At 39.5% G+C, this 25,875-nt stretch overlaps 1 protein-coding gene across 7 annotated transcripts in view; it reads left to right on the top strand.

Moving 5' to 3' along the window:
* The first annotated feature begins 9,838 nt into the window (after positions 1–9,838).
* Positions 9,839–25,875, top strand: part of nav2a (neuron navigator 2a) — a 138,841-nt gene continuing 122,804 nt past the window's right edge. For 4 of the 7 annotated variants that reach the window (XM_088070536.1, XM_088070624.1, XM_088070570.1 and 1 more), the window contains exon 1: positions 9,840–10,754. In XM_088070536.1, coding sequence (XP_087926662.1) covers positions 10,527–10,754 — 228 coding nt within the window. In that variant the 5' untranslated portion in view covers positions 9,840–10,526. Of the gene's footprint in view, positions 10,755–25,875 lie in introns of all 7 variants that reach the window. The other 3 variants (XM_088070736.1, XM_088070462.1, XM_088070500.1) reach the window with 2 other exon arrangements.

Genomic DNA, 25,875 nt, shown 5'->3' with positions numbered 1-25,875 from the left:
TCAAATATGTAATTTGGAGCATTTTCTCAAATCAGCTGGGCTTTAGAGCTCTGATTATTGCTTTCAGACATTTGGTGTCCTCTCCTTCATCCCCATTCATTCATGAAATATTCACTGCCGTCTCCTTTGTCGAGTAAGATGGGCTAAAGCGGCTTAATGTTTGAAAATGTTAACATCAAATAGAGTAGCTGTAACATAATTACAAAGGAAAAAAACATGTCTGGCATAATGTGCTCACATTAAATTTCACCTTCAGTTAATTTGTACTAAATGAGCTACTAAAGGCTGATTAGTGCTGGTTAATTATGCAGACTTGATTAAGAAGTGAGTGGCGAGGCAGTTTATTGTGTTTCTACTTCATTTTGTCTACCTTGGACGAAATTGTCCTTCTCATGATCTAAAGTAGGTCTTTAGATCACAGGGGAAGATGCTCTCCACATGTACACACACACACATACACACACACACACACACACACACACACACACACACCTTGGAGCTGTAGACATGCTGACTTGTCCCTGTTTCCACCCAGACTGTTGTTTGGGTGCAGCTGTCTCCTCTGTCTTGCTTTAACTCTATATGAATGTGTGCTCTCTCTCTCTCTCTCTCTGTGTGTGTGTGTGTGTGTGTGTGTGTGTGTGTGTGTGTGTGTGTGCGCGCCTGTAATTTTTAGGATTTGGCTCTCATGTCTCTGCTTTTGTTCACGCTACACAGGTTGTGTGGTTGTCTTGCGCTGTGGTGAAGATCTGCATGTGTGTGTCTGTTCTTGTATATTCTGTCTTTGTGAGGACCAGTTTTAAGATGTTGACCTTGAGCAGTGAAGACAATGCTGGAAATTAAGGACATTTTTGTCAGCTATACTCTGTTCAGCATCTATCTTGGTTTTAGGGCCAAGCTAAGAATCAGGCTTAGTTCCTATCTAATAACAGCATGAAATGATCAAAAATGATAAAATGACATTTTTAAAAAGTGTAAAGATAGTGACAATCATTTCTGAAAAACATGAGAAACTCCAACTGAGAACATAAGCATATATAGCTTGGCAGAATTTCTTCTTGTCTTAAAGGTCCAGTGTGTGTAGGATTTAGGGGATCTATGGAATATAATTTAATATATTAAGTATGTTTTCTTTAGTGTATAATCACCTGAAAATAAGAATCCTTTTGTTTTTGTTGCATTCGAATGAGCTGTTCATATCTACGTAGGGAACGGGTCCTCTTCTACGGAGATCAACATGTTGCACCGCCATGTTTCTACAGAAGCCCAGAACAGACAAACCAAACACTGGCTCTAGATAGGGGCAATTGGTTTTTGTTGTGGTCACTGTAGTTTGCAGCTCCTTTGCAACAAAGAGCATCAGAAAAACACGCATTTCTTAATGTGAAACTGCTTTAATTAGTGTTTTTACCGCTTGAAATCATGTGGTCTTTTTGGTTTTAGAGAGAAAGAGACCTCTGCAGATATATCGGCTAATAAAAACTCCTGAACTTCTTGATCTTAAGTGTAAGAGAAAAAAAGTAAACAGAGATTAGTAGGTGCTGGACTTTTTTTTTTGCTGTGAAACTGTTTTATTCAGTGTTTTTCCCAGTTTCAATCACGGGTCCATCTGCTTTGTAGAGAAAGGGATCTCTGCAGATAATTTGGCTCCCATTAAAAATCTCTTGAACAATGAAAGGAATTTCAACCAGGTGAAGTTTCAGCTAATTGCAATCTACAATCATAACCACTTGTTGCCACTAAATCCCCCTAAATATTACATACTGCACCTTTAGAGGATCACTTTGAGTAGTGTTTGCTGTCATTCCTCTGAGTCCTAATAATATGGTTCTCATCATTGTACAAGGTAATTGCTAAGACCTGAAAATAAGGGGACATTGCTAAAGTGTTGTCAGAAATACACACAGTCAGACAGTCAGATCAGTTAGAATTAGCCAAACAGTAAAATTATTCCTCAAACTGTCCATTGTAAACACCCATCATAGTTTCGTGATAGTTTGTTGCCCTGTCACGATGACGATGCGGTCCCAGATCTTTTTTTGATCAATTTTGATGAATACATCGCCATCATAACTGAAAGAAATAATTACCCAAACTTTGAAGATAAGTTGTAATAAAGTGGAATTTCCCGCAAAAAAAATTAATGCGAGACTAAATGAGAAGTCAAGAGGAATGTTATGCAGTGTGTGTGTGTGTGTGTGTGTGTGTGTGTGTGTGTGTGTGTGTGTATGTATGTATGTATTTGATGTCTGCGCCCTCTGGACAGACAGAGCTAACAGTGATGACCTGTGTAGGTGACGTGTGACAGGAAAATGACAGGATGTCCCCCCATTGCCCCAGAGACCCATTTAGATCATACACACATACACACACGCACACACATGTGCCTCAGCTGGAGTTGTGCAAGGGCACTAACACACTTAGCAGTAGCCACGCTGACACGCACACACACACACACACACACACACACACACACACACACACTCCGTCTTCTTTCTCTCTCCTGTCAGTTGACTCTTCTAATTTTCTCTCCCATTTATTTAGATTTCATGTTTCATAAGTAAAAGGACCCGTTCGTCCTCCTCCAGCTCATCCTGCTGAGCTGATCTGTATTGAATATGTAGTAGGTGTGTTGTTTATTAGTGTGTGTTTGTCCTGACACTGTGCTGTGTGTGCTGTGTCACCCAGTGTCACTTGAGCCATGCCAGAGCCCTGCTGGGCTGCATGGACGCGGCTCCTCTCCCGCCTGCGATCCAGCCTTACAGCACTGCCACTGTTCATTATCGTAAATAACTTTGTGTTTGTGTGTGTGTGTGTGTGTGTGTGTGTGTGTAGGGTGTGTGTGCATGTGTGTGTGTGTGTGTAGGTCAAGTTGTAGATCCTGTGCTGTCGTGGTGGAAATGTCAGGCTGTTGCTCCAGTTAACGCAGCTCTTGTCAGTGAGAGCCCACTTGTTCTGCTCTGCTAACTCTGCTAATGAAAACAATCAGGAGAGGAAGGAACTGTGTGTGTGTGTGTGTGTGTGTGTGTGTGTGTGTGTGTGTGTGTGTGTGTGTGTGTGTGTGTGTGTGTGTGTGTGTGTGTGTGTGTGTGTGCAGTCTCATTTCATTTCCAGTGCATAAATATTGAAATATATAGGGGATATAGGAAAGGCTTTGGAAATGGATCACAGTCAACAAACTGTTTGAGTACTGTGTTTGAATTTTAAATATATCAAGGAATTTGATTTATAATAAAATTTTGTACTTTTAATTTTAGATATGAAGGTTCTCAGACCAAGTCTACTTTCCTCAATTTAGATTAAACTCACAGAGGTACAAATAAAAAAAAAGTAAAACCAACAGATTGAACTTAATAGCGTTGAAGAAAAATGATTTTCCAGGATCTAGTCTGTTTCTGAACTTCCACTAGTTTATTTTTTATCTGTAAATATTTAAACTACAAATCACTCAGAGAGTGGACATCACTGCAAAGGTTGCACGAGCACTTTGCCGCTGCTTGGTGGCTTTTTTAGCATTATAAATTTACTTTGAACAAGCAAAACCACTAAAAATTGTGCTTTTTGATTGAATGAAAATGATTTTTTTTTCTTTTTCTATCTAATACCACATGGTGGTATTATAGAAGCTAGCTCCCCACCAAAATACTAATAACTTTTTGGGACTTCAATTTAAAAAAAAAACCCAAAACAAAACAAACAAAACAAGTGGAAACATCTCTACGCGTTAATACAGGTGCAAAAATGTAGCTTTCAGATCCACCTCAGCGAGACTCCACCAATCAAACATAAGTGAGTGCCAAGTATAGATTACATTGTAATACTAACGGCGCATTTCTGTTTACATAGCGGTCAATGAGACGGAGGGCAGAATGATCGCTACGGTGATACAGTAACTATACAGACATGTAATATCCTGTCTCATATGCTGTAAACCTCTGAGCGTCTGATAAGGCTTCACACTTATGGATCTATTACTCAATCTGGATTGTATTTCATCGTCTCACCAACACCTGAAGCAACACGCCCTCGCTAACACACACTTCCCTGCATTTTCTTTAATGCAGTGCTCTTTTCGGTCTGGAGAGAAGAGCAACCAGTAAAAGCAGAAACCATTTTAGGGCTGGCCACAGTAGAATTAGTAATCCCACTCAATTTCTCAAAATTGATAATTCGGTACTTGAGCATCTCTGCAATTCATATATAATCTCTGTTGACACTAATCTCCCTCCATAGCTACAGAGCTCACAGCAAACACTCACCGCCTACCCCACACGAATGTTTATTATTCTCCGAAGACATACAGTATAAACAGACAGCAGAGCGGGCAGTGGGTGTCCTAGTTATTACTGTCAATACCGCCCATTTACAGCCAAACCGGCTCTATTATTAGACTGTGCAGGACTGTCATCAGGTATCTTCAAAGGTTACTACATAAATCACATGAGACAGGTTTTTTTTCCTGCTCTGTGAAGTGCTGTGTTGTGATCAGCGAGGGCTGAGGACATGTTTACCATCACAGAGGAGAGTAGGAAAATAATGGAAGTTTCCCTTGTTATGCTATGCTGTGCGCTGTATGTTTTTCTACTTTCCATTTTTGAAATGACAGATTGACATCTAAGGCTAGCCGCATGGAATTAATGTATTTTCCTATACGTTTCAGTCAGTAGTTTGTGTGTGTTTTGATGTCAGGATATGGGTGTTTTTTCAGTCAGGGAGGCAGCATGGCTTTTCAGTTATCACCAGTTACAATATTGTTGTTTTTTTGTGACAAGCTGGAATAAGTTAGTAATTATCTTAACCATATGAAATCTGAGCAAACTGGCTTGATGTCTTGCAAAAACACTGGGAGAAGGCAATGAGTAACTTTAGGAGACATAGCCCAAAATGAGCAAGAAATTAGTAAAAAATCACAAGAAAATTGCCTGAAAATAAGGAAAATTTTAAAGTAAAAACCAAAAACAAGAAAATTACCTGTAAAAGAGTACTGAATGTATATATATATATATATATACAGTATATATACATATATACATATATATATATATATATATATATATATATATATATATATATATATATATATATATATATATATATATATATATATATATATATATATGTCAACTTTTTTTCTGGAACATCCTTTCAAATATATAAATGTAATAATTTGAAACATAGTTTTCTGGACATTTTCAATTAGGGTTTTTTGTTCAGGTCATTTTTTTTCACCTTTTACCGATTTCTTGCAGTTTGGAGCACATTCCTTGCCAAGTTACTCACTGAAAGGCATCTGAATGCAGCACAAGAAAATGAATGTTGAGCCAGGTTTTAAAGGGTTAAGGTCAATATCTGGAATAGAAATGAAATCAATTTTAGTTTCAGAATGATGTCGTAATTACTGTGATCTACAGAACACTATAAATTTACCTCATTGAGATTTATGGTCTCAGGAAAACATATAATCTACCAGTACTGAAAATGATGAGAGCACTTCATGACTGTCTGTATATCGTATACATAAAGAATCAACCTGTTATTGACACCGAAGGCAGCTTTCAGTGTCTTCATAAGATGCAGCAGCACATCAGCTAACTCCAGTTTAAACCCATCTGCAGTAATATTTACCGCTGACAACTGATGTAGTTTTAAGAGCAAAAAAGTCTGTGTATAAAGTGGGCTTGAGGGAGTTGGATGGGTTAAACAAAATTGGACTTTCAGCAAGGAAAGACCGCAGTTTGTGTCCAATATAAAACTAAAAGTCAATAATGTTTGGCAACTTATGTGTGAATGTCAGGCACTGACTTCACTCACATGAGGTATTAACGTTATGTAACATATGTATTTTAACCTAAAACATGATCATTTTAGCTAAACAATTGTGGCTGTTCTGTTAAAGTTGTTATGTGTTACAATGTTTTTCAGCTCTGTGGACTTTGTGTCACTGACAGGCAAATTGGGTTCGACAAACTCTTAGTATTTGACCACCTGGGATGGGAACGTTTTGCCAGAATTCAGAGGAAATACATAAAATGCAGCTTAATTTGGGAATGGATAAAAATAAATAAATAAATAAAAATCTGGACTGGCAAATCTATAATTACATGAAGTGTTTCAAACTGTTTGGACCCTCGGCATCACATCTCTACACACACACACACACACACACACACACACACACACACACACACACCAAAACTGGACTTAATCATAATCAGATATTAGCATTTACATAATTTAGGATAAACGTAACAGGATTAAGATTAACATACTAAACACATCCTCTTCTGGATTAAATCATCGCCCTTTTAAAGTCTATGTTAAGTGTGTGTGTGTGTGTGTGTGTGTGTGTGTGTGTGTGTGTGTGTGTGCTACATCCATCTTTACTTTCTCTAATTCCACCTCCTCTGGTTCGCTGCTGTATGACCTGAGGTGACCTTTTCACATTGAACTGGAGCACTGAAAGTGCTCCACGGTTTGTGTTTAGTGACTCACTGGCTCTCATGTCTCCACTGCTGGTAATTTCGAGTAATTTGTTTGGTTTGGATTGTGGTGAGCTGCTACTGTATTTAAGAGGTTTTCACTGTCATTTCAAGAAAGCAGAGATGTCAGGGTAAATTAGTTTGTAAAATGGAGATTCTTAGCAATGATTTTCATGTATACATTTATGGTTTACAGAATTCATCCAAATGACTTCAAAGTTTTCATTTCTCCTGTGAAATATTTTAACAATACCACATTGCCTCTTCTCAGGATGAAATTTGGCACAGAAATTAATAGGTCCTAGATGATGTATGCAACTAACTTTGGAGATTGTCCTGCCACCATGTGATCGATGTTTTACATTTTAGAGTAAAGTATTGAAAACCTTCCCTTGCTGTGGCTTCTCAAATGTGAGGATACCACTTTGCTTTGTTTTATGTGACAGATAACCTGAATATCTTTGGCTTTCTTTGGCTTCGTAGGTCAGACGAACCAAGCAATTTGAAGACGTCGCATTTGGCTATAGGGAACTGCACAGACATTTTTTACAATTGTGTGACATTTTCAGCACCAAATAATTAATCAAGGAAGTTATCGTTAAATCTATTTTGACAAAAAAATCATTAGTATGAGCCCTAGTACACACACAGTTTGTTATATTTGGCTTTAAAAGCATGATGAGATACTTACGTTCTCACTCCTAACAAACTTCTATTGAAAGACATTTCAGATTTGAATTTTTGTCTCGTTGTTTTGCGATATTTGGTACCCAGTTTATTGCTCTCACCCACAGACTGTATATAAAGATGGATGACACTTACCCACTTACCCCCGCTATGTTAAGTGCAGCTAAAATATCCAAGATACGGCCGCTGCCAGCTTTTGCTGGTGATGTCATTCCGAGCCAGAGTCGATCTCCATGCTGGGGGAGTTTTCGCCAAACCACCCATTTGACCAATCGCGAGCAGCTCCATTGAACGTGAGCGCATAGATTGGCTGACACAGCTATCAATTATAGTGGAAAATCTGACTTATCATAAAATCAAAACATCAGGACTACCTGGGAAAAAATGTATTTGGCGTTTACTTTTAGTTTTAAGTTTGGCCCATGTCCTTTTCATTAACAGGGCAGGTCTTATGACCTATGCTGTAGACAGACACCAGGGGGCGATCAAGATTGTAAAGCCTCATTTGGGGGAAATGTCATGTTGTCCATCCTTATATACAGTCTGCTCTCGCTTTGCCAAACGAACTTAAAGGGTTAACACTCGACAGTTTTGTGAAAGCATACAGTAACCAGTGCAAATTTGCCTTAATGCTTTTCAGGTTTCATGGGGTTTGAAATGAACTATTTACAAATCATGAATTACATACAAATCTGTCTGTAAATACTTAAATCGACTGGTGTTGGAAGAGAAGAGGAGATAATGCAAAATCTCTCCTGCACTGCCCTTTTTTTCTGTGGCTCTGCAGCAGGATTTGAGTCATTCCCTCTGCAACCTTCACTAAGCCTGCTGGGAGTCAGGCTCATCTGACACTAGTCTACTAATTGGCCATCCGCGTATGTAAAAAAGGGGAGGCTTAACAGAGTCAGAGGAGGGAGCAAATACAGAGAAGAGTCTATTAATACTACATTTTCACTGTCAGTGGCTGTTATACTGTACTTGCTGAAAGTGAAGAAGCACTTGAAGCTTAACACGGTGATCTGGTCCAATATTCAGTTTGGTTGACAAAGCAAATAGTCATCAATCAGTCTTTACTATGATTGCTGACATATGTAGCATATTGTTGGTATTAGACCACTTTCTGCCTACATACATGCATCTCTAGGATCTGTAGCATTGGGAACGTTGCTATTTTAGCTCATGAGGTATAACACTGTTCTTTGGGTGACAGATTTTCTTGCATAGTTTTTTTTCCACAAACCCCCCAATATGTTACATTTGCATGTATCATATCGGCGTTTCTAAAGTAATTTAATATATGAGGTGACTTTATCATCGGGAGGTGAATGGCGAGATGCCTTCCAAGTTGGGGACCTCTGCAGATTTCTGTTCGCGACCAGGAAACAACAAAAATTGGTTGATTTATAGAGTTGTCGTGTTTCTGGTGGCTTTTTAGCCACCAAATGTGGGTGGGTTTTTAGCGATTTGTTGCTGTTTTTCCATCTGTCATAGTACCACCAAACCGGGCATTTTAGCCAAACATGATTTTATTCTAACCATAACCAAGTGTTTTTTGTGACTAATCTTTACCAATTTTTAACCACAGCATCATTGAGGCATTACTTTGGAATTACAATATTTTGGCTACATAATAACATACAGATGTAATGGTTCTGTTGTTGATGTACAAGGAAATATTAAAATTAAAATGACCTGAAAATTATTTTTTTAAAAAAGAAAAAAATGAAAAAGAAAATAACAAAATTTAATAAAACAAAGATAGAAATGACCTGAAAAATATGCTTAGAAGTGATCATTCTGTAACATAATTTTAAGTATGTAAATATAATACTTATAGAGTTTTTCTACAGCATTTTTCTTTTTCCCCAAGCATTAAAAACAAAATCCAAATGATCTAATTTCTTGCAATTTGTGGAACATTTCTTAGTTCTTCATTGCCTTTTCCCCATGTTTTTGAAAGAGACCACACCAATTCGCTCAGGCCTCCAATGTTTAAAAACTTGTGAAAGGCATCTGAAGGCAGCACAAGAAAAGTGGTGTCTATCCAGGTTTGAAAGGGTTAACTTACCGTTCCCCAAAAAGTTAGAGTCCATGGCTTGCGCCATTTCTAAAAATGTTAGAAAATAGGTCAAAACCTGTTTACTCTGAGCTTTGCAATAATTTCAGAAAGTTGTAAATACCACGAGGGGGTATTTCATGAACACGTAAACACGTAAACACGTAAACATGTAAACATGTAAACATGTAAACACGACCCCGAATGAGAGCACCCATAATCTCAAAGCAGGCTGACAGGATTTGTTTCTTGCAGTGGGAATTACATTGTTTAATGTGACCCACATGGATACTGCCTCATTTCAAGACATTTACATCTATTGCTCATGGGATTCAAGACCTTCACATGCAAAAAATAAACCGTAACACTGAACTGGCAACCCCAAAACTCAAGATGAGAATAAGTAGCTCCCCATGATGAGCATGTTATCTGAAAAGAAAGTAAGACATGCAGAGGAATAAAGAGGCAGGCTGCGGGAGCATACTGTTGATGTGTGAGCTTTTCTCCACATATGTCAGCACTGATCTAAGCCACACCTGCTGCTAACCACGACTTAGAGAGAGGGAGAGAGAGAGGGGCAGCAGAGTGAGTGTGTTTCAGGCTGTGCAGTCACAGGCTGAGCAGTCGTTGGAGCGAGCGGTCGCTGTGTCACTGCTGCCTTTTCTTTTTTCTCTCCATCTCTCGGTCTCTTCTCACCTCTTCTCAACGGAGCCCACTCTTTCCTCCTGTCATCCTGAAGCGATCGAGTGATTAACAGGGCTCTGTGGGAGAGGAACGCCTCTGCCTCTTGCAGGATCCTTTCGCCAATCGCTGACTCTCACTCAGTGCTGGAAATAAATAGAAGGCAACACTTGCTCTGCCACCAGGGAACTGGGGATTCCTCTGAGTGTGAAGTGGGATTTTTGATTTTCTTTCCTGGACTTTACAGAGTAGATTTTCTCATTTCCATCTGGACATTTTTTTACAGAGCACTCTGAGGAGGATTTGGTCTTTTCTAGAAAGAGCTGAAGCTGCTTACTCTGAAACAGGTGGATTTGGTGGGTTTTTAGCCCCCCACTGCATGCTGGGGAGCTCAGCTCACCCTCCTGCTGAGATCCAGCAGGAGCAGCCAAAGCTGGACTCCCAAGAATTACACACATTACTTCAACTAAGAGGTCTAAACTGCACGTGTGTTTCTCCTACCTGGTAACACCTTCACAGAAGAAGCTGGACCATATGTGAGTTAACAAAGACTCTCGCTGGAAAATTTCCATCTCAGTGTGAGAGGGAGGGGAGCGTGCGGTCATCAGGCGGTCGGGGAGAAGATGCCAGCCATCCTGGTGGCCTCAAAGATGAAATCAGGACTCCCCAAACCCAAACCAGTGCACAGCGCCCTGCCCATCCCTCAGACCCACAGCAGACCGTCAGCTCTTTCCCTGCCTCCGGCACCACTCAAGACCCAAATCCCCTCACTGGGCCAGCAGGTGGGCGCAGGATCCCCGAGAAGCATCACGCCAGCGTCGGAGGATGGAGAGGACAGGATGGTCAGGAAGGTCAGCATGTAAAACTGTCACCTGCACCCACGCCTGCTGAGTGGCATTTAAGACAACCACTGCGTTTTTGTCTTGAAATACTTCTCTGTCCACCTAGATACTTTTACTTAGTACTCAGTGTAGCTGCTGTCGAATGAATTTACATTATAGGCTCATTGCCTGCTGCTAGGCAAATGTGTGCAGCTTTGTGAGGTACAATATGTGCTTCAGTACATTTTGAGTATTGCTGGAAAGAGTACCGATGATTTCAGTGGTGGATGAAGTACCTGAAAGGTATATATGAGTAAAATACAAATTTCTTACCAGAAAATGACTTTGGTGGATGTTTAAGTCCCCTATTAGAATATTACTTGAGTAAAAATCTTGAAGTATCTAATACTAACTAGACTTAAGTACCAAATGTAATTTTATTATATTAAATGAACTTAAGTATTTAAAGTAAAAGTACAGGAAAATCCTGTTAACAAAAAAGTGAGCTGTCAGAATCATGAGAATCAAAAAGCTTATGTTTTAGTAACATACACCACCTTCAAAATGGAGCATACATCATATTAGAAGAAAAATTAGGTCTTTTTTTTAACAACTTAAAGGATTTAAAAAAAAAACTGTCTTCCTATTCCTTCATCCGTCCGTCTGTCCGTTCCTCCCTTATTTCCCTGTTTTGTTGTAAGTACTCTGGGGAAATACAGTTGAGTAAAAGTGAAAGTTGACAGAAATAATTAAACCTGAGTAAAGTACAGATACTCTTAAAAATACTTATGTACAGTAACAAATTATTTTTACTTTGTTACATTACACCACTAGATAATTGCCTTCAAAATCCTCTCTCCCTAAATGTTCTGTACACTCTTAGAAATGAAAGTATCAAATACAACCATATATGGTTCTTTGGCTTGTTTCCATAGGAGAACCCTGTTTGGTTCCTAGTAAAACCTTTTAATAAAGTTACAGCTAGAACTCTTTCAGGGGGATCTACCTAGAACCTAACATAAAGGGTAATACTTAAATAAAACCATCTGTGCAAGGTTCTACCTAGTACCCTCTATTAGAGGTTTTACAGAGAAACCTTCTACAATGTAAAATGTACAATGTTCAATCCAGAACCTTTCCACCATCTTAGAGTGCTAACAAGAACCCACCCAGGAGGCTCTAGCGAGAGCCCATTTACATTTCAAAGGTTTCATCTAGAACCAACTCAGACAATTCTTCCAAGAACCCTTTTATTTTCAAGTGTTTCATTAAGAAACCACTCATACGATTCTAGCTAGAACCCTTTAATTTCCAAGGGTTTCATCTGGAACGAAGAGGGGGTTCTTAAAGTACTAAGTCATTACGTTACCATAGACATTTCTCTTGCTAATCATAGATTTAGTTATTAATGTGACTTTTAGTCACACAAAGAACCCTTTCTTCACAAAAGGGTTCTTCAGAAGAAAACGGTTCTGGGTTGAACCTCAGCATTTCAGGATGAACCCTTTTGGAACCTTTATTTCTAAGAGTGTACAGATCATGACAAGTATCTGGGGTACAATTTTACAAAAGTGTTTTATTTTATTGATTGCTAATTTGTTTCCTCAAATCAAAACCCCCAAAATAATAAGTGATGGCTTTGGTTTCTGTCCCATAATCATCTAAATGCTGTTTTACAAGACTGGTTTGTCCAAAAATCTGAAGACATTCACTCTCTGCAAAAAAAAGTTAGTTTACAACCGTGTCAGTTGTCATCACTCAGTTCAGATTGTGTTTTTATGTGTCTGTCCTCGTTATTTTCTCATCCAGCTCTTTGAATAATCTTTTTTTGTAAATGAATACACAGACTTGTCAGTACTTTCTCTGGCTCTGTTTAGCATAACACAAACACAACGCCAAATTCAGTGATTTTCCTGGAAGGAGCCGGAGCAGGCTGCGTCTCTTCTGTCCAGGATGGCAGCGTAGCAGGATATCAGGGTGGCTGTTTTGCTGTGTTTGTGTGAAATATTGGCTGCGCTTAGCAACCCCACACAAACGGCTGCAGAGGCGAGAGGGATCGCTCTAACGCCATGTAAGGCAGTGAGGGGGAAGGAGGTGTCTGTGTGTTTGTGTGTGTTAGAGAGCCAGCATGTGCAAGCTTGGCAACCTGTCTGTACAGTAAGCGTGATTTGGAGCCACTGAGGCATCCAGCACGCTGTTGTTTAGGAGACAGCTCTGAATCTGGAGGGATGATGATGATGATGGCGTGAGGGGAAGCTACAGGAGCCCAGCGCCGCCGGACACGGCACGCGTCCGCTGCTGGTGTCGTTTGTTTAGTGGCTAATCATGTTTTCTCACTGACCTACTTTCCGTGACTTTCTCTCTCTCCTCTCTGTCTTTTTTTTCTCTCCCTCTCTTTCTCTCCATCCCTGTGGTGCTGATGAAGCAGCCGTCTTCACCCTCGGCTGAGTTAACCCCTGACCTTCCAACAGCAGTGATGTGAATATTGCAGCCATGTACTGAAATCCTATACTGCTGACTGTGGCTTGTGTGTGTGTGTGTGTGTGTGTGTGTGTGTGTGTGTGTGTGTGTGTGTGTGTGTGTGTGTGTGTGTGTGTGTGTGTGTGTGTGTGTGTGTGTGTGTGTATGTGTGTGTGTGTGTGGCATGTTTATGTGAGTGTTTTTTACTGAATGTTTAGGCAAGGGAATCCCCTGACAGCTGCTGTTTTTTATGTGGTTGTGAATTGCCTTGTCTGCCTTTCTTAGTCAACTTTTTTAACTACAGTATTGTACAATACACTTTGTTAGTCAGCTCATTTTATCAGGCAATAGCTGCTGCTACACAGAGAGCACGCTATAGAAACACCGCTCTGTACCACCCCTGTACTTTTACATGGAACCAAACGATAGCGGCATCATTCTGCTCCAAGGTTTAAATATACACTGCATCACGGCATCCCGCACTCAAAGGAGGCGCAACGGGCATGACTTTAAACACACGAGTGTCTGCCTCTAGCATGACATGACACGTGAGACCGGTCTTTCAACTTTCCACGATCAGACGTTATATAAGGAAAAGAAAGGCAGCATAATGGCAGGATATTCCCACCTTAAACAGTAAGTGTAAATACGGCTAATAACTGTTTAAAAATATGTCGTCTGCATCAGGATAAAGTGACAAATAGAGACCAAATTCAAATACATAAACTTAAAGGAGAACTTAACCCCCCCCAAAGTGACCATATATATGTTAGTTACTCACCATGTTTTATGTTGAATTACTTAAGAAAACTTTGTTCTTCTTGCATGCCTCCAGTGAACAAAAAATCCAAAAATGGAGAAAGTTGAAGTCATAGGAGTCAGCATATAACAACAGCAACACAACATCAAAACATAAGTGGTGGAGTAGCAGCGCCTTTGTGCAGTGAAATAAAATTACTGTTTTTTTCAGTGGAGTGTGGCTTTGAAGAGAGCATAGATGAATTTCACTTCATGTTCAGTTCCCGGTTGGAAAGGCCTCTCTGCTTGGGAAGCACTGAACATACGACTGGATAAATGAGGCTTGAGTTATCCTGCACAATTTGTGTGAGCGTCTGTAAATGGATCTTCTGATATAGTTTTGCTGTTGTTAATATAGTGGTGTATTAATATATCAAGATTTTTCTCATTTTTGGGGGGATTTTGCTTTCAACAGAGGCATGCAAGAAAAACACAGTTTTCTTCACAAATTCAGTGTAACATGGTGTAAGTAATTAAGAGATATACAGACGGTGATTTTTATCTGCTCCTTTCAAACATCACAAAGGTCTTCGGGAATGCACATAAAGTTAGATATCAAAGGAATACTTTACCCCCCAAATCACCAACAACAAAAACAGGGAAATGTAATTTTCACTTGAGTCGGATGTGATGGTCAGATATTTCAGTGGTCCACCTAATGCAAAAAAAAAAAAAAGATAAAACAAATGTTGGCAAAAAATAAACATGATTTCTACACCAGAGCAGCAGGAATTTGATTCCACTGATTGCATACACTCTGAAACACATCTGCATCACACACCAAGCATCTGAGTTTCATCATAGACTACATAAAATGATGAGGCTTTATTTAGATAGCACATTTCTCTCAAATAAATGCCCTACAATGTCCTTCACAAGTGATGAAATCCAGAAAAGACAACTTCTGTTTTGACTGCTTCTATTTTAGCAAACCATCAAATAATACAAAATATGAGACAAAAACATTGTTTCCATCCACATTTTTATGCACTGTTGCCCTTCTTTGGATTGAAAGAAAAAAACAGTCCATGGTTAGACAACCCTTTAATACAGAGGGAGTGTTGGTTGTCTCATAGCTCTATTGTCCTCATTTTTCATCTCTGTCTGCTGGGCTTCACTCCAGGGATTGACTGAACTAGAGGAAGCCCTGAAAGGCAGAATAGCTCCCGAGGATGCTGCACTGCTGTCAGCACGGGTCCAACCCTCAGCGGATTTGGTGCACAGACAGCGTTGGTCCTCACTGTGAACCCAATCTGCTCTGAGGGCAGAGTGAGATGAGACGAGGCTCTCCGGAGATGTGCAGGCCGCTGTATGATTTTGGTGCTATCGCAGCCATCTTCGGAGACACGATGTTAAAATTCTTTACTTTAGTTTTATAATCAGGGAAAGTCCATTCACCCAAAGCAATCTTTCTGGAGCTGCCATTTTGCGCCAACTTTCAACAATAATAGAGGGAGAAAAATCCATTATATGAGAGGCAGTAAGAGCAATTTCAGCTCCCACAGTAGCAACAAATAGACCTGAATGCAGCACAGTCAGAAGAGTGGGTTGACGTCTGAGTCATTTCGAGGAAAGCTTGTCATCTTGCTCCTACTATCTCTATCACAGTCAGTCTTTATTTTTGTGTTGGAACACTTAAAAAATAGAAGGTACAGGACCAACATATTCATGAAGATAAACAGTAGCTGAAATGGGAGATTTTCAGGCATTCTGGGAAATGTAGGAAAGAAGCTGAGGTAGAGGTCAAACAAGGGGCTTGAGGGACAGATGCTCCAAAAAACCTTGATGCATTGACAATGACACAGATTGTACAGGTACTTTTCACTCTAAATGAGCCAGATTTGGGTATGTGGATGTTGGTTTGCTTGGATTTTGTTGTTTGTTTGTTTGTTGTTTTCTTTTCTGCTCTCTCTGATTTGTTTTGTTTTCCTCTTTTTCCTTTATGTGTACAACAACTATAAATGTTTCTCATTAACACTGCTCTTTTCTTTGTATAAAAAAACTTAAATTGTACATCTGCACATTTACTATCCCGTTACTCTATAGTATTTTCAATTAAAAGAAAAAAAATGACACAGGTAACTACCAGCAGCACGCGTTTGCGGTGATCAGGAGGATTAGTGCAGTCATGAGTCAGAGTGTAGACGAGGCTCCTGCTCCTCACAAACATCCAGCTCGATGACCCAGTTGGCACTAAACACACAAACATGTTGTGCACACCTGTAACAAAGAGTTAATCCATAATGCAAGGAGAGCAGCAGGAGGCAGAGGGAAACATCCAGGTCGTGTTTACAGACAGGGGAGAGGAGGGCACTGTCTGTGTTCTCAGGTGTGTGTGTTTGTGAGTGTGTGTGTGAGTGTGAAGTCTGGCACAATCTGCTGAATCTGAAGTGAAGGCGATAGTCTGGAAACGTGTGAATGGTATTTGAGGCCGTTTGCTCTATGTTTGTGTGTGTGTGTGTGTGTGTGTGTGTGTGTGTGTGTGTGTGTGTGTGTGTGTGTGTTATTTCCAACTCATGTGTCATCACATGAAATGACAAGCCGTTGTGACCTTTAACCTTTTACCATACTGTCATTACAGAGAGCAAAACCTTGCACAGATACTCTGCTGCCCTCTAGTGCTTGTTTCTTTACCCTACACCTGATTTCATTCACAAACAGCGCACTTGTGTGTGTGTGTGTGTGTGTGTGTGTGTGTGTGTGTGTGTGTGTGTGTGTGTGTGTTTCAGTCATTCAAGGCCACAGTCTTCTCTATTAATCTGTAATACCTCAGTTTTATCCTGCACCACCTTCTCTCTCTTTCTCTCTCTTTCTCTCTCTTCTTCCTCCCTTGTTTTCTCTCTCTCTTTCATTTTCTTGCTCTTTGAAACCCGAGTGTTCATTGTTGCCAGCTCATTAATTCTTAGCTAAGGCTTTGAAAAAGAAAATGTTCAAACGAAGAATCTCTGAAAGCCACATTCACAGCAGGAGACCCTGAAAAATAAATTCTGATGCTACTTGGAGCGTGCACAGACCTTTATAAGTCATACACACACACACACACACACACACACACACACACACACAATCACATGCTCACTCACACATGAGCACGCAGCCACATAGAGAGATTTGTCCGTGTGCCGGTGTGATAAGGAGCCCCTATCTTAATAAGTATCTTTGCAGATAAAGGCTTAAGTCAGCCTCTGTGTAAAGACTGGCTTTATTAGACTCATTATGAAAGCTCATCTCAGCTTTTGAGCTGAAGCCCAATCACATAAAAACATAGTGGGACTGGTGAAGAGGGTCACAAGCCACCACAGCTAATATTTACCAAGAAGATCTTGTTGTAAACAAACCAAGATCCACAATTTAGGCATCCAGGAGAAAGGAGCTTAGTGTGGATATTAAATCATCACTGTGATAGATGCATCAGCGACGCAGAGCTCAATTAATTCAACTTCCTCCCTTCCTCAAGGTGTGTAATTGCCCGGGATTATAATACCCCTCATTTGAATTATTTAAATTGGGTGTAATTTCATTTTGGGAATTGGTTTGACCGTGAACCTGCAGTACCCGGTGACATGTGTGAACTCATTTAACTATTATGGATTCAAAGCTAATTAAATGACCCTCAGTGGCAAACTATGGATGAGTGGTGATGGAGGGGAGAGATTAGACTGATATATACAGTCAGTGAAAACCAGGCAGGGAAACCAGCAATGACATCATATTTTGTTGCCTGGTTATTCATTCATGTAAGTTGTAATTATTAATGTAATGCCTGCACTTTCCCTTTAATATTGAACACTTATGAATAGTTAAACCGCAGCAGACGGTAACTCCAAAGGAATTTAGTGTAGATACATTTACTGAAAATAATCAAGAAAAGATCACTTGACAACAATTTTGATAAATAATAAATCATCTGAATGCTAAACATTCACTGTGGGATTTTTTTTCTATCACACATTGAATACTTTGGAGGTTTTGCTCTGGTTTATGAAAAAGAATATATCTGAGGAAGTCATCATAGATCCTGTATGTACTAATTATACTGTAATGGGTACTTTTTGACAATTCCTGACAAAATATTGAGAGATCACGTCAATGAAAAAAACTCTAGTTGCAGCTAGGGGTTAGAGTCACCAGAGGCTCCACAATACAATATTTTCACAATAATTTAGTCACGAGGACATATTATTGTGATCTTAAATGTTTTATGACATGCTGAGTCTTATGATAACATATATTGTGATTTATTGTGATTTTTTACCGATTTTCAACCTTAAATTATGTCTCCAAAGAAAAACTTATACAACATCTGTTGTATAAGATGAAGTTTTTAGTCTGTTCATCTCACTTTATTCATTTTTATTGCCACAAAATATATCTAATGGACTGAAAAAGCGAATGATTTTTCTATTTTAGTGGGCTACCAATAAGTTAATTTGTATTTATAATATTAATGATTTATACAATAAAAAGTACTTGGCATCCGTGCATTAATACAATATTGGCTCACAAAATATTGTGATATTGTAGTTATTGTATATATATTGTATATTGTAGATGGTCAAGATGATTTTCAAGCACGGCATTTGATTTAAGGGAAACATAATAATAACAATAATAATAATAATAATAATAATAATAATAAAAACAGAGATTTCAACATGATATAGATCAAATTAAAACAAATGAATACTTTTGCGAAAATATTAAATATCCAGCCCAGTCGCCAGAAGAAAATGTCAGCATTGTATGTTTCTGCAAACATGAATATGTTACATTTGCATGTCTCAGATGCATCATATCAGTGTTTCGAAAGTGACGTAGTGTATGAGCTTTTTTTGTCTTTGAGAGGTGGAGGGGACAGTGGATGGCGTGTCACTTCAGTGAGACACAGCTGTGATTTAGCGAGACACTGCTGTATTTTCAGCAGCTATTTAGGCACCAAATGTTTTCCATCGCTGTTTTTCCAGGCAGGATTTTGGCAAGAAAAGTGGTTGTTTTTTACTGAGGCATCGCTGTTTTTCCAGCAGATATTGTGCAGGATGTTTACCTACAATGACTACGTTGTTTTTGTGCCTAAACATAAGTAACCTGTTGAAACATGAAGTTTCTACGTATCCGCCAGTGGTTTGCAGAAACACACAATGCCAACATATATTCTGGCGATTGGGTTGAAATTTCAGCGTCTTCGGTCTGCAAATACAAATACAATCAATCAACCTTTAAAACCCATCTCACTTGACCCCTAGAAGAGGTTTCTCTCATGTCTTTAGCCGCTCCCCTTCCCCCCCATATCCTGTGAAAGGCAGTAATGACTTTTTTTTATGGCTTTTACATCCAGCGTGAGTCTCCTGAAGACCCGGCCCAGCAGGTGAGAGTGAAAGGCAAAGCACCACCGTGCTGCATTGGATTGCTAATGCCCTCCTACCCGCCCAGAGGAGGACAGATTGGGTGGGGGGTCTGCGTGACTATATTGCTGCTTTTTTTTTTTATTACCATGACAAAGGGTCACACATACACATATGTCTCCTCTGGAGGAGCTGCAAGTTAAAGCCAGATTTAATGGATGTTTTAGTGATTCATTGTTGGAGAGTTCATTGTTCAGAGGAATAACTGAGGTTTTAACAGACTGCAGCAGTTCAGACAAAGAGCACAGGAAAAAAGACGTGTCTTGTTAGGACTTGTGAGTGATCCTTGTGGATTTGGCGTACGCTCTTTATCATTTCGTGTCACAGCTAGCATGGAAAGCCGTCAGAATGTGTCAAAAAGTCTGTTTCTGTCAAGCTGAAATCGCCGCTGTTTTCTTCAGTGCCTTAAAGCTGACACTCTGGAGATAAGAGGTTTTCACCAAACAGCGAACACACGCATGTTACAATCAGCATCAGGCAGGAGGAAGCCCATGTTGCTGTTGATAAGAGCTACAACACAAGTCTGTGTCCTCTCTCAGAGAGCACAGAGATGATGGTCCTGAGCTGAAACAGTCCGACGGCTGACACAAGCAGAAGCTTCACTCACACAGGTGCACGACGGTCAGATGATGAGATAGCAGCAAGTCTTAAGTCTGTGGGTTTTATTTGACGATAAAGAGACTGGTTATAGTGTTTCCTGCAGGATATGATGTTGAAACATTTGTGGTTTCTAGATCCAGCTTTGCTCATGATTTCATGTAATATGAACAACTGTAGTCTAGAGCTGCGATGATTAGTCAGTCGAAAGAAAATTCATCACTGTCTTTATAAAGATAGGTTGATCATTTTTCAAGGAAAAATGTTATGTTTTTTGTGATTCTAGCCTCTTAAGTGTGAGAATTTGCTGTTTTTATTTGTCATTTATGATAGGAAACATAGTCTTTGGATTTTGGACTGTTGGTTGGGGGAAATAAAGCGATCTGGAGTATAAATTTGGGCTCCAGGAAGTTTTGATGAGTATTTTTTTAAAATGTGAAGTAAAATGTAAAAGTTTTTATTTTTATTTTTTATATTTTATAGACTAAACAATTAATCTGTTAATCATGAAAATAACCAGCAGATGTATTGATAATGAAAAAAATAATCACTTGTTGCAGTGCTACTGTAGTCATGATTGTTGTTTTATCAATTTCTAACTGAATTGGACCTGTGCATCTGTTGAATGTATCTGAGACAATTCAGCTGTTATGTTTATAGAATAAATGTCTTCATATTTCTTTTATTCATTTATACATTCGTTCATTGTCACGGGGGATTTTTTTTTTTTTTTTAACAGACTCAGTTAAACGCTCTCTTTTTTGAGGATATACATGATCATATGGCAGTTGGCTCCTCTTGTAATGACCTCATCTCTGCCTAATGCGTCTCGATCAGATTCCACTTCCTGTGCGGTTGTCCCCTCGCCTTCCTGTGTGAGGTCATGGCTGAGGACATAACCATATTAATTAAGGCCGGGCATCTGCTTCTCCTGAGTCAACGTCCGTCCATTGATCTCCCCCAAGGTGCCCTCCTCTCTTCGCTTTCTCTCCTTCTCTGCTTTCCTCGCGTTAGTTGTAACAGGGAGCCTGTTGGTGCAGACAAACGGGTCATTGTGAGTGGCGCCCCCTGGGGAATTAAAGCTGCAGAGGCGGTTAGACTAACGCAATCAGCTCCATCTCTGTCTGGAAACAGAAGGCAGTGTGGAAAAGGGAGGAGAAGCCAGGAGGTAGAGGTCAGCAGGGCTGAAGTCACCCTCCCCAGAGGCCCGTGCCCGGGGTCAGCGAGGACTGAGAGGCAGGTTGAATACCTCATGACCTCTGTGGAGCCAACAGAGAGCCGATGACGTCTGCTGTCAGGTTTTAATACAACAAATCAGACTTGATGATCCGAGTCTAAATAAAAAGGAAATTTGTTTGTACAAAGCTGGAAAACATGATACCTCTCATAAAGTATAAAAATTCAATGTTTCAGGTCATATAATGTACAGCACATAAAATACATCTGAGATCAATTTGACTTGATGCAACAGCGACCGTAATTATTGCTCACTATGTGATCACCATCACGTAAGCTGAACTGCTCAAATGAAACATAAAAGTTAAGAAGTTCAAATTTACGATCAGATCTTTAGAAGTTATCCTTCTATGTAGAATACTATAATAAAACTTGAAATTATCATTTATATTTTATGTTTTAAAGTGGCTGTTTTAACATACTTAAGTTCCTAGGCCATTTAGTCAGCAAGTCTCTCGGTTTTGACTCATGTTCCAGTTTCTTTATGAAATCCAGGTACTCACACGAGGAAAAACTTAAACAAGGTTTATTTTAGCATACAAAAAAAATACTTCAGGCAAAGTCATTCCAAAGTCATGTTTCTCCTGGTCCACTACCAACGCATACACATATCACCTGTTAGCATACGTTATAGCACAGCATTAAACAGTCAGAAACTTCTGACAATCCACACCTATGCAGACTTCTGGTCGTTCAAGCATTCGAGGTCATCACGATCTCTAAAGTCATGCACACGAAACTGCCGTATGGCATCACACCTTTCTCAAATAACTTGTACCTGTATTTTAACAGAAATAATAAATAAATAATTTAAATATAAACAGAACCTTAGGATAGTCTACTTTTGTACACTATTTAAAATGTATAGAATTTGTTGTTTAAACTTAGATTACATCAGAACCTATATGATCACACACACACACACACACACACACACACACACACATATATATATTCTTTCAGATACATATTTTAGCGTACCGTTTAGCTGTGAAATGAGAAAGTTTGTGACCCGGCTTCCATGTTGAAAACAGTCCAGCCGATGGAACCAACTTTCTCATTTTACAGCTAAATAGTACACCAAAATTATTTTCCTGAAAATATTTGAGAAACGGGCAAAGCAGTAACAGAATCTGATTCATATTTGATCCGCGTTACCTGCTTTGACAGTTTGACCACAGTTCAGGAGCAGTGATTGACAGGATTGACATCTGCGTTATACACCTCTCAGCTCTCATTGGTTGTTTTTGTGCACCCTCATGTAGGTTCTTCTTCTTATAGATGGACTACGAGGAGGAGGGGGAGCATAATTCATGAGACTACCTGTCTCATGTTCAACTATGTGGATGTAGTGACAGTTTTAGTAAATATGACAAAAAAGGTTTTTTTTTCTTTCTAAAAGGTACCAACTATAGCTTTAAATGGTTTTAGTTGTGCTTCCAGCTGCAGAGGTTCTCTGTTGTGCTCTGAGTTTGATGCAAGTCGTCAGTGTAAATAGGCATGAATACAGTTATGAAGTATATTTCTTGGCTTTTTGTCAGCTCTCTGGTATTTAAAAGAGACACAGTGGATTTTCACATCTTTCCATTGAACTATATTATCCTGAAGCTTGAGCGAGTGTCTTCATCCCTCTGATTTCAACCTGGATGCAATCGCAATGCGTGTGTGCGTGCGTGCGTGTGTGTGTGTGCGTGCGTGTGTGTGTGTGTGTGTGTGTGTGTGTGTGTGTGTGAGTGTGAGTGTGAGTGTGAGTGTTATTCTGCATGTCTCCGCTTGCTCAGTTGACACAGGCAGTCTCTAAGCCACCCTGATAAGTGTTGAATCCTATGATGGGGCTGTAAATCTGCTCCTCAAGAAGCTTTTAAACACATCATCTCTGTCTCCCACACATCATCACACATCATCACGCACATACACGATGCATAATAAACAAAAAACAGAACTGCAATGAGAAGTTGCATCTCAACAATTTGCCTTAAGAATGAATATGTATCATCAATACTGGATAAAAACCTTCAAACAAGAGTTTTAGTTTTAGACTTTAATGGTGCAGCCACCTTTTAGGGATTATAAACTTCTTCCAAAACATGAAGACATAAGAAAAAATAGGCATTATTTACTCAAAAAATAAAAATCAAATTGACGTGAGAATTCTACAATTTTGAAATTTTGAGTTAATTTACTCACTTTTACTTAAAAAAATACTTAAAGTTATTTAATTCTGAGAAGACCAAATCTAGAGGCAGAGTATGTTCACATACAGCGATAACATGTTTCATCTTTTCTGTATCTTAAGATAGGATAACATTTTCCCGACTGTTACAGAACATTTTGTTCAGCGATAAAAAGTTGTTTTATTAGTAACATAACTCAGCTGGTAACCGTGACAAACTGCAAGTTGAATAAAAACTCAGTTTCTCTCCATTTTTACTTTGCCCCCCTTCACTCAACGCCATCTGGTTGCTTTTTCAGACAAAACCCGCAGAAAACAAAATTAAAGATGAATTTGACTGATAGCACTGTTAGTACTATTTAAATTTTATAATGATATAGCGATAATATCGTCACCATGAACTCAATAGTACAATAGTAGTGTAGTGAAAATCTGATATGAGGCCAAGCCCTGCTCACAAAGTATGAGAAATGTGGACACACATTTCAGAAATTTAGATTTTCTAATGCTGATATGATACCTTTTAACTCAAAGTTTCATTTGATGATTGATTTGATAGATAAAGAAGGTGGTGTCTGGATGACAAACTGTTTGACTTACCTTCAGTAAATAATAGTTAGTTGGTTAGTCGATAATACTTAGTGAAATGAAACTGTTAAAATACGACACCACACACACCAATTTATCTTATATTGCTAAGGGCTGCAACTAACAATTATTCTCATTTTCGATTACGCTGTCGATATTTTTCTCAATTTATTAATTACATCCCAAATATATTCACTTTAATGTCAGAGAGGAGTAAAGCTCTTAGAAAATATTCAAATTTAAGAATCTGAAATCAGAGCATTTAAACTTTTTTTTCTTAAAAAATAATTCAGCTGATTGATTTATATTAAATTAGCTGGTGGTTAATGACAGCTAATTGATTAATCTAAAATTCTGTGCCAAGTGCCAATTTTTTACATTAATGTGATTCCATACCACGTTATGTAAAGAGGACTGTATGTGATGTAAAAGTGGGGTCAATAAAAAGGCAACTAAAGTAGTCAATCTTTCATTACCTCCTCAGTAGACTCCTGTCTGATCGCTTTTGTGCACGTCACTTTACCCCCGGCAAGTCCATATGTCCCTCGCCCCCCATTCAGAGTGGAACAGCCCGGCAGCAGGGCCTTCCCAACCCCCCCTCCCACCATCACCCCAACCCCCCCGCCTTTCGAGTTCTGAGGTGGGGCTCCCCCAAAACAAAGGGCCCTCCCTGACAGGGTTATCCCCCCATTGTCGCTGACACACTGAGGTTTATCTGGGACTGTGAAAGGAACCATACTCAGCCCATTGACTGCGGCTGCACTTAATGAGCTTGTTGAAGGCCTGTTCCTAAAACTGTTAAACACAAGAACTAAATGCTGACATATTCCCTTCTTGTAGAGCCAGAATGTCATTAAATCAGTGCTGGTTAGGAGCAATGGGGGACTGATGTTCCCGTGGTGTGGTCGGCTGAGTGGATGGGGGTGTTTTTGTGTTGTCTTGGTGAAATACTGTATGGTATCGGAAATGTTTTGCACATGCAGGATTAGTTGCTGTTTGAAAAGTAAAGTATGATTTCAACTCTCCACTTTATATTGTTTACTTTCCATTTTTGGTGTTTATCGCTCATAGGTGCCGACAGTGTGGGTTGGTCCACTACTTTGGTTCAGAATGAAATATCTCAACAACTGTGGGATGGGTTGCCATGATATTTTAATTTAACTTAACTGTCTTTATTTGTCAGTCTTGCATGTTTACTCACAACAAATAAGTGGAATCTCTGTTTCGGAGTGGAAGCACAGGGTAATTTGGCGTCCCTGGAGCAGTTCAGGAGTTTCCTGTGCCTTGCCCAAGGGCATCTCAATAGTGCTGAGGAGGCAAAATGTCACATATTGAGCCGCCAGTCCGCACTCTATACTTGGTACGTGCGGGGACAGGAATCCGCAACCCTATAAGTTCCCAAGCCAAGTACCCACAGACTGAAACATTCACAGTCCCCAGAGGATGAATCCTACTGACTTTGGTGATGACTTTTCATCTAACGTCACAGTCAGGTCAAAGTTTTCACCCACTCAGTGAAATACATCTCAACATGGATGCATGAATTGGCACAAAGTTTTGGACATAACTCCAAGGTTCAACTAGCGCCATGAAGAGGTTGTCACAGACATTCATGGCCCCCACAAAATGATCACCATCAAGTGAAATCCTGAATTTGTTCATTTCTTTGTTTTATGACTAAGTACCTGCAAACCTAATATTGTCAGACTAATCTGTGCTTGTTTAGTTCTGATTAGCAAATGTTAGCATGCTAAGCTGAAGATAGTAAAGGTAGTAAACACCATGATACCTGCATGACATCTCTGGATTCAGCACAAAGCACCTCACGAGGCCCCTTGGCATTGTCAATCAATAAGGCACCTTTCCCACTGCACAAAAGACCCACTAACACCTGCTA

Source organism: Plectropomus leopardus, chromosome 1 (assembly GCF_026936395.1).
Source record: "Plectropomus leopardus strain MGB_pleo_1.0 chromosome 1, ASM2693639v1, whole genome shotgun sequence".
Taxonomy (NCBI): Eukaryota; Metazoa; Chordata; class Actinopteri; order Perciformes; family Serranidae; genus Plectropomus; species Plectropomus leopardus.
This window is presented reverse-complemented; position numbering and strand designations above follow the sequence as displayed.